Here is an 8,933-nt window from a genome sequence, read left to right as displayed (position 1 = left end):
CGGGCCTGCAGTTTCGATCGACGTTTAATCGGTGTTCGATAACCGAGGGGTCTATCCCATGCATCTCGTCATGCTCCCAAGCAAAGACGTCAAGGTGGTCCCGCAAAAACCTCACCAATTTCTCTTTTTCTTCTGTCGGAAGCTGCGCGCCAACCCGGAGATTCCGATTCTGGGGTCCGACCACCACATCCTCAAGGTCCCCGGTCGGACTCCCGGCCTGTGACTGCTATTTGGCTACAAGGCCCGTCCCTTGATCGGGGCGTGCCTGGCAAGAAGGACTTCCCAAAGAAATATTGTAGCATTTACGAGCTGCCTTTTGTTCTCCTCGGACCACTCCTACTCCTTCTTCCGTCGAAAATTTCATGTTAAGATGCGGTATTGATGTTACCGCCTTCAACTCGGCCTGAGCTGTTCTTCCAAATATAGCATTGTAAGCGGAGGGTTGATCAACGATGAGAAACCTCACCGGAATTGTCTTCTGCATTGGTGGGCTGCCTACTGTAACTTGCAGCTCGATCGACCCCAAGGGCATCACCTGCTCTCCCGCGAATCCCACCAAAGGAAATCGAAAAGCAGAAAGTTTTTCCTTACTGATTTTCATCAGATCAAAGGTTGACTTGTATAGAATATCCGCGGAACTGCCATTATCCACCAAGACCCAGTGTATCTTATGATTCCCTATAACCATGGTCACTACCAAAGCATCCGAGTGGGGTAAGTATACCCCCTTGTAGTCTTCATCCGAGAAGGTGATGACCAACTTCTCCCGCCTCGCAGTTTTTACCGGCTTGGCGACCGCGTAAATGGACACTTCCCGCATTTCCTTCGCATAAGATTTGCGAGCTGAATGAGTCTCGCCTCCACCTCCAAAGCCCCCCGCTATAGTCTGAATTTCGGGGAAGCTCCCCCAGTCCTCCGGCCTCCCGCGGCTCCTGCTTCGCTCACGCTGTGGCGACTTCTCTGCTCGGCCACCCCCCCTGGGCTGCTGAGGCAGTTTTCTTTCTTGATGGTACGGCTGCTTTCCTGAACGTACGTCGCGCCCGGATGATCCCTGGTTCCCTGTGAATCTATATGCAGGGCACTTGTCCAAGGAACTTTCACGCCTTCCCAAGAAGCATTTTAACTTACCGTCAGCTATATATTTCTCGATTTCTTTCAGGGAGATGCAATTATCAGTATAGTGGCCGAAAGAGTCCTGATAGTGACAGTACTTATGACGATTATGAAGGGGCGACTGGCCTTTTATCGGCGAAGGATCCTTATGCCTCGAATCTTTCCTGATCTCCGTGAGAATTTCCTTCGCTAGAGCATTTACAGGCGTCCAGTTATAATTCTCAACCCTCTTGATGGGTGATAAGCATCGAATGTTGTACATTCAAGCCCCTTAACTTATATATGTTAATTCCTTAGCATTGTTATTTCTTTGATTTTGTGTTGTTTTAATGTTTTCAGGTTTTAAATAAAGATGCAATTAATTCCATTAATTTTGGGCTTAAAGCAGATTTTGAGAAGACCTAGAAGATATGTTTATGCTTAACCAATCATAATAGAATACCTATATGATGTGGTTAAGTTTAATCAAATCAACTGAAGGATTAAATCGGAATTTCTCCACTAAGAGTCAAAATCGGATTGGATTCAAATTTGGATTCTGCATATGTATCAGTGTTTGAATCATAACTTTTGAGTCAGATATCAGATTGTAATGAAATTAGTGGCGTTGGAAAGCTAATAAAATATTTAACAAATATGTAAGAAATATCTTTTCTCTAATTCGAACATTTACTATGTTAAAATCGCTCCGCAATAAAAGACCGCAATTTCTGGCCGAGTTTGGAATCCTTTTCCTACTTGGATTGAAGTTTCAATCTCCTACTTGGACAAGAAGACTCAAGAGACGATTTTTCTGGAATTCCAAAGGCTTCTAGGACTTGTGTGCTCCCTATAAATAGACCCCTAAACTTCAAGAGAAGGTGTGCTTGGTGCTTGGGCTTGTGCTTAGCTTTAGACAAAATTCTTCTCAGAGGCCTGACAAGTTGAAGAGGAGAATACCATGGCAGGAGGCCATCCCAGCACTACGATGAGCGGTTAAATTTCTAATAGGGTGTTGATGTAGCCCTTTCCAAGTAACGATGGTTTAATTGTATTTTAATTTGGGATTTTCTCTATGTATAATGGTTGTATAACTGTGAGAATTGATCTTAATTTTATATTCAATCATTATGAATTTCTTATCTTGTCTTAGAAAGTCTTTTATATTGATTGAACTCAATCCTTCATATTTTCTGTGATTATGTGAATGATTGTTAGACAACGGTTTTAATTGATATATGATCAAGAGGATTAGATAGACCATGCCTAGGGAAGACGGATTGTACTACACCCTAGTTTAGTGTAATTTAGGTAGACAGTCCGTGCCAACCGAAGATGGGTTATACTATTCCATTGATTATGTGTATCCTATTAAAGACGTAGCTAGTCCATGCCTAGGGAAGACGGGTCGTACCGCATCTTAGTGGTTAGGTGGACGGTCCGTGCCAACCGAAGATGGATTATACTTATTCTTTAGAGGTAATTTCTTGACTACTCGAGTGAGATGAGCCCTTTATCATGCATAATATGATTTTTCCTTATTAATTTACGATTGACCATTGTTATGCGGTGAGTGGTGAAATCAATCTCCTATTCTTTATCTCGTCCCTACTATCTTTAAATTTATGTCTTTTACTTTTATGCATTTATTTTTATAAAACAAAAATCAAACATATTTTAAATTAAGTTATATTTAATCTCGATAAGCTTGATAATAATACCTACGCAGTCCTTGAGGTTCGACACCCTCAACATAGCCCTATCATATAAGGATTCATACTATTGCGAGTGATTAATTTTATTATTGATATATTTTGGTAAACAATGGGTCTGCGCTCAGCAACCTCTCTTCCTACCGGAGCCGCCCTCTGCTTTAACTTCCTGTTCGGCGTGGGATTCTCTTTCGCTGGCCCCTCTGCTTCTCGGATTGTGCGAAGGGTTTCCTCTTGGTTTACGAATTCTTCCGCTCGATCGAAAAAGTCCTGCAGCCCATCGACTGACCTCCTTGCCAAATCCGCCATAAGCGCGCCATCCTTCCTTATGCCTTGATATATGGCACAATGGATGAATTGCTCACTTTGGCTCTCTGCAGCCAACCTTTCTTGATTAAAGCGAAGTAGATAACTTCGCAGCGACTCCTGAGGGCCCTGCTTGATAGTCATTAACTGCTGAGCGGGCTTCTTCCGAACAACGTCGGCCATTAATTGTGACACGAACTTTTTAGCTAAGCCTTCAAAGCCCGAAATTGAACGAGGCGGCAGGGTTCTAAACCATTCCCGAGCTCCCCCCGCCAAAGTAAGGGGGAAAACTCGACATGCAACTTCGTTCGGTGTAGCATGTAATACTGTGTGGACACGAAAACTTGCCAGGTGCTCGATCGGGTCCCCCAGTCCTGTGTACATCGGTATCTCAGGCATTTTGAACTTACCTGGGAGCTGACACGACATTATCTGGTCGGTAAAGGGGGACGCAGTGGTGGAAAACAAACTATCAGTCAATGAAGCTTTCCCCTTGGCCTTTGATTGGGTGGAACCCATCAAGTAGTCACATTGCTGCTCCAGTTTAGCCAATTTCTCAGCCCACCACTTCTTCTCCTCCTTATTTTTCTTCATAAGGTTGGCGAGCTCTACGCCACCTTCGGTACTGCTCTCCTCTATAGCTATCTCCTCGGGAGGTGGGCCTTTGCGCGCGGGATTCCCCTGGTCACCACGTGAGGAATCTTTTTGAGTTTTCTGTTGCTTTGTATGATCTCGTTCGTGTAACTCCCTTTCAAGTTGCGCTATCTTCTCATTCAGACGAACTATCTCTGCCTGCGGATCATGAGAAGTTCCCGCCTCTTCACGCATATTTTCTTCAACTGTCCCTCTTCGAGCTAACGGCGTATTCACCATGGGAGACTCCAAGTACGCTTGCTCTCGCGGGAACACGTACCACGTCGTTCCCACAGACGGCGCCAAAGTGTTAAAGAATTTTTTAGATTGGTAACGAGTTATCCCGGATTGCTCCTGTACACCGAGGCTCCCAGGGTTGACAAAAGCGGAATGAAGCTTCTCCAAGGATTCTGCAAAATAAAGGGCTGTCGGGGGTGTCCTGGCAACGCCTCCTCCGACGGTCAAATTAGAATGGATTCAATGAAAGAAAGGAAAGCTTTTTTTGTTTTTAGGCAGAGAGAACATTATTTTTTTTTTTTTTTTTTTGTCGTTCCAGGAAAGAAGAAAAACTTTCTCTTATATGTCTGTTTTTTCTTTCATCATTATTTTTCACATCACCATTTATTATCTTCACATCACCATTTATTATCCGTAGATGCCTTTCTTTTCCTCAATTAATTCTTACCACGAACCCAGGTGCTTATCGCCTGCTCATTCTCACTTTCCCTGAATGGCGGCGGATGGCTATTAACTAATAAGACAGAAATATTAATTGTTAGCGAATCTCTCCCTTGGCTCAACCCCATCTGCTCCTAGCCGTGGACCCTAGCCCGGCTCCTCAGCTTTTCACAGAGTTGGCGGGAAATTCCCTAACATTGTGAATCACTACAGCAAAACCCCAAAGAACTCAACCTCTCCTCTTCCTTTATGGGTTGCAGCAGCTCTTGCTCTCCCTCTGTTTAATCACAACAGCCCAAACAAAGAAAAGAATAAGGAGATGGGACGAAAAAGAGGAGAGGAGAGGAATTCTCTAGAATTTGGTAAGTGTCCTTTCTCTAGAGTATTTCTGTCATTCTTAGTAATAAAATGAGGAAACAAGAAAGATTAAAGAAACAAGAAAAGAGATAAGGAAGAAAAGAAGAGGTTCTAGAACTATGTGGGGGAGGTATGTTCGTTGGGCTAGAATGAAAAGGAAGACTGCTGCCTTTTCAACAGTTAGAAACTGTAATAATCTGCTTCTGTAATTTATAAAATATATTTTTCCTGCATATTTGATAGTATCTTTTTATCTTCTTCTTCTTCTTCTCTGCTATTACAAAATTTCTAATTCAGAGTAGTATTCAAAAGGGAAAATTGCACCGTTGGTCCCTGTGGTATTCCATAATTATTTTTTACTCCCTGTGATTTAAAAAATTACAGGGAGATCCTTGTGGTATGCAATAATTACAAATCGATCCCTGGCGTCAAATTCTGTTAAATTTTTTAACAGATTCCGTCAAATGCCGCGTCAGCGACACGTGTCACCATCTTATGGCGACACGTGTCCATCTTAATAAAAAAATATAAATTTATTAAAAAATAAATAAAAATACTTGTTTTTTTTTTTTTAAAAAAAAATAAAAAAAAAAATTCAAAAAAAAAAAAAAACTGAACGGGTGGCTTGGCCACCCATTTGGGGGTGGCCTGGCCGCCCCCAGCCACTGGGGGTGGCCGCGCACCACCCCCAGACAACTCCGGGGTGGCGCGCGGCCACCCCCAAGCCACAGGGGGTGGCCTTCGGGCCACCCCAGGCAACTGGGGGTGGCCGCGCGCCACCCCCAGACAACTCCGGGGTGGCGCGCGGCCACCCCTAGGCCACTGGGGTGGCTGCGCGCCACCCCCCGGATCTTCCAGGGGTGGCCCGAAGGCCACCCCCTGTGGCTTGGGGGTGGCCGCACGCCACCCCCTGCGGCCTCTGGGGGTGGCACACGGCCACCCCCAGTGGCTGGGGGAGGCCAGGCCACCCCCAAATGGGTGGCCAAGCCACCCGTTCAGTTTTTTTTTTTTTTTTTTTTAAAAATATTTTTATTTATTTTTTAATAAATTTATATTTTTTTATTAAGATGGACACGTGTCGCTGACGTGGCATTTGACAGAATCTGTTAAAAAATTTAACAGAATTTGACGCTAGGGATCGATTTGTAATTATTGTATACCACGAGGACCTCCCAGTAATTTTTTAAACCATAGGGAGTAAAAAATAGTTATGGCATACCACAGGGACCAACGGTGCAATTTTCCCTATTCAAAATTTGCAATCTGCACACTACATTCGGGTAGTATTGTATCCTGAGGACAGAATTGTTGTATTTCCTATTGCAAAACTTATTGTATTATAAGTGAGGGGCAATATTTGTATAAGAGACAGATTAATATTCGTCTTACTGTTCAAGAGTTTAGTGATTTTCTATACAGGTTTTTATTTTGCTTTCTTTAATTTCTGTAGTTCCTACATCTTTATTTTCAACAGTTTGTACGTAGAAAATTCATATAAACCAACCTCTAAACGCAACATGTACGTCTTCTAAGCTATTAAAAAAGCATGTGAAATGCACATGCAATTAAAAAAACACATGTTTCAATTCTCATATGCAAGTAACACATGTCACTATTAAAAGTTGATTTGTATGAATCTGTAAGAAATTTCTGTCCATAAATTCTAATTAGGACCAGCTAGAGACAAACTACAAGACAAGCTTTTGAATACAATTCTCAATGAATATCTCTGTTGCTCCTCTCGTTGTCTTATGCTACGATATATTACAAACGAAATGATAATAAGGAATAACATGATAAACTAAGCTACATCTAAAAAAGAAAAGAAAAAAAAAGAATAAAGAAAAAGATAAACTAAGCTACTGATAGACGTAATACATAAAGATAAGATAAAGATAGATATCCTTTATTGATTGGTCTCTTCACAATAACTCATCATCTTTCTTTCTCGACTGTGCTGATCCTTCTCCTTCTTGATAATCTCGTTAGCAATCGATCTGATCTGCTGCTTCCCTTATATCCAAGCATCCTTCTCCTACATGAACTGCTATCACTACCCATTGCACGAGACAACCAATTCAACGACCAACTCTTAGGATTGAATTAGTGGTAGACATGGAACGAGTAGAAGCGTGGGAAAGAAATGACATGGAATCAGATGATTCGTTAGTTGTAAATGTACCAAAAATAGGACTGTCATGTGGTAATTCCTGCAGATCAGCATCACCATCCAAAAACTGCACCACTTGCCTCATGCTAGGCCTAGCAGCTGGCATTGCAAGCGAGCAAAGAAGGCCTAATTTCAAAACCAATTCCATTTCATCCACCACATAATTACCTTCCAATCTAGGATCACTAGTATCCAGGATAGCTCCTCTTCTACAACACTCAGTGACCCAATCAACCAAAATCACCCGTTCAGGCAGTCTCAGGCCCTCTATCGGCTTCCTTCCACAGGCCACTTCGAGCAAGAAAACCCCAAAAGCAAACACATCACTGCAAGTGGTTGCCCTTCCTGTTCTAGTAATCTCCGGAGCCAAATAACCTACCGTCCCAACCACACGGGTGGTTTGGGGATTGGTACCGTGGTCGTATAATTTCGCAAGGCCAAAATCTCCTAGCCTTCCATTTAATCCAGCATCCAAAAGAACATTGCTTGCTTTTACATCTCGGTGTAGAACAACCTGTTCCCACTCTTCATGGAGGTAAAGAAGGCCAGATGCTACTCCTTTGATTATTCGAAATCGTTGAACCCAGCTAAGGTTTGGATTTTCATTGCTATATAAGAACCTGTCAAGGCTTCCGTTGGGCATATAATCATAGACCAAGAGGAGTTCTCCCCTTCGCCGGCAATAGCCAAGGAGCTGCACTAAGTTCCTATGCCTCAATCTTCCCATGCTAACGATCTCAGCCACAAATTCCTTCATCCCTTGTTTGGAATCATGGGAGATTCTTTTCACTGCAATTTGAACATTAGACGAAGCAAGTATTCCTATATAAACCTTTCCAAAGCCTCCCTCTCCAAGAAGCTCCGTGTCTTTGAAACCTTTAGTTGCTTTGTGGAGATTCTTATAGCTGAACCTGTGGGGGCCGTACTCCTCTTCCCAATCTTCTAGTAGCTCTTCATATTTCTTCCTCCTCAATATATAAGCAACAGCTCCAGCGAGGGTTATCAGCACAATCGCTACTGCTATGAGAGAAGTGATGATCACAAGGCTTGGTTTCTCTTTCCTCCTCTCTGGAAGTGGAGGAAGGCTTGAAACATCGAGGCTTTGTGATGGTCCACTTTTATTAAAGCTCCATCCAAGAATATAGTGGTCACTCCCAATTGTACCTGTGGCCGAAGAGAAACCAACATACATGGATTCCTTGAGAATTTGAGACAGATCAATGGAAGTTGACAATAGAGGCCGATTTGGTTTTGGGATCCTTGTTGGGGCAAGTGTTACATTCAGCAACTTTTCTGCTTCATCATAGTCTATCCAAAGATGCATTGGATTCCCACTCAGGAGATCCAAGCTTATATTCTTCCCTTCTTTATTGGAAAAATACATTGCAGGAGCTAATTCATTTGATTTCATGCCGTTCACATCGATTCCCACATGATTCGATGTAATATCTCCAAATTCAGGGTCCGGAACAGTATCAAGCTCGATGGCCAAAATACGGTTTATTGAAAGGCCGTCATTTGAATCATTGAAGAGCCCCAGATACCCATTTGGTAGACCTCGGCCTGTGAAGTTTGTCGAGGGACTGATGGCGAAAGCAATGCCGTGACCACCAAGATTTTGCAAATGTGGAACTATGGCAAACACAAAGTTTGTAGAAAATGAAAGTGATGAAGGTGTATCGAATTTGATTGGAAAGTGATTGAAAGCCCTACCAACTTGTTGGGGTGAAAGGTTATTGGTTAGCTGCAATAGGCCATTAGTGTGGTCGATTGCTGCCGCTCCATCAAGACGCAGATCCTCTGCTTCAAGGAAGCCATTGTAGATGAATTCGTTTTCATCTTGAGCAAGGGCAAAGGGAATACTGGCCGAAATACAAAGAACTGAAAGAAGTATCAGAAAATGAAGTGATCTAAGAACTATTGCCATTGGAAAAAAAACTAAATCAGACTATCCATGGAAATTATTATAACACAAGGTTAAGCAT

The 8,933-nt window shown here is 42.8% G+C and overlaps 2 protein-coding genes across 2 annotated transcripts; both read right to left on the bottom strand.

Annotated features, from left to right (window-relative positions):
• Positions 1-226: 226 nt before the first annotated feature.
• Positions 227-3,983, bottom strand: LOC133876893 (uncharacterized). The gene is made up of 2 exons (XM_062315129.1): positions 2,949-3,983; positions 227-1,342 (listed from the first exon to the last, which is right to left on the bottom strand). The coding sequence occupies exons 1-2, from the start codon at positions 3,981-3,983 to the stop codon at positions 227-229; spliced, it is 2,151 nt and encodes a 716-aa protein (XP_062171113.1).
• Positions 3,984-6,568: 2,585 nt separating this feature from the next.
• On the bottom strand, positions 6,569-8,933 carry LOC133878108 (L-type lectin-domain containing receptor kinase SIT2-like). Its single transcript, XM_062316608.1, has one exon. The coding sequence runs from the start codon at positions 8,873-8,875 to the stop codon at positions 6,857-6,859; it is 2,019 nt and encodes a 672-aa protein (XP_062172592.1). The 5' UTR covers positions 8,876-8,933; the 3' UTR covers positions 6,569-6,856.

This window comes from Alnus glutinosa, chromosome 9 (assembly GCF_958979055.1).
Source record: "Alnus glutinosa chromosome 9, dhAlnGlut1.1, whole genome shotgun sequence".
Classification (NCBI taxonomy): Eukaryota; Viridiplantae; Streptophyta; class Magnoliopsida; order Fagales; family Betulaceae; genus Alnus; species Alnus glutinosa.
This window is presented reverse-complemented; position numbering and strand designations above follow the sequence as displayed.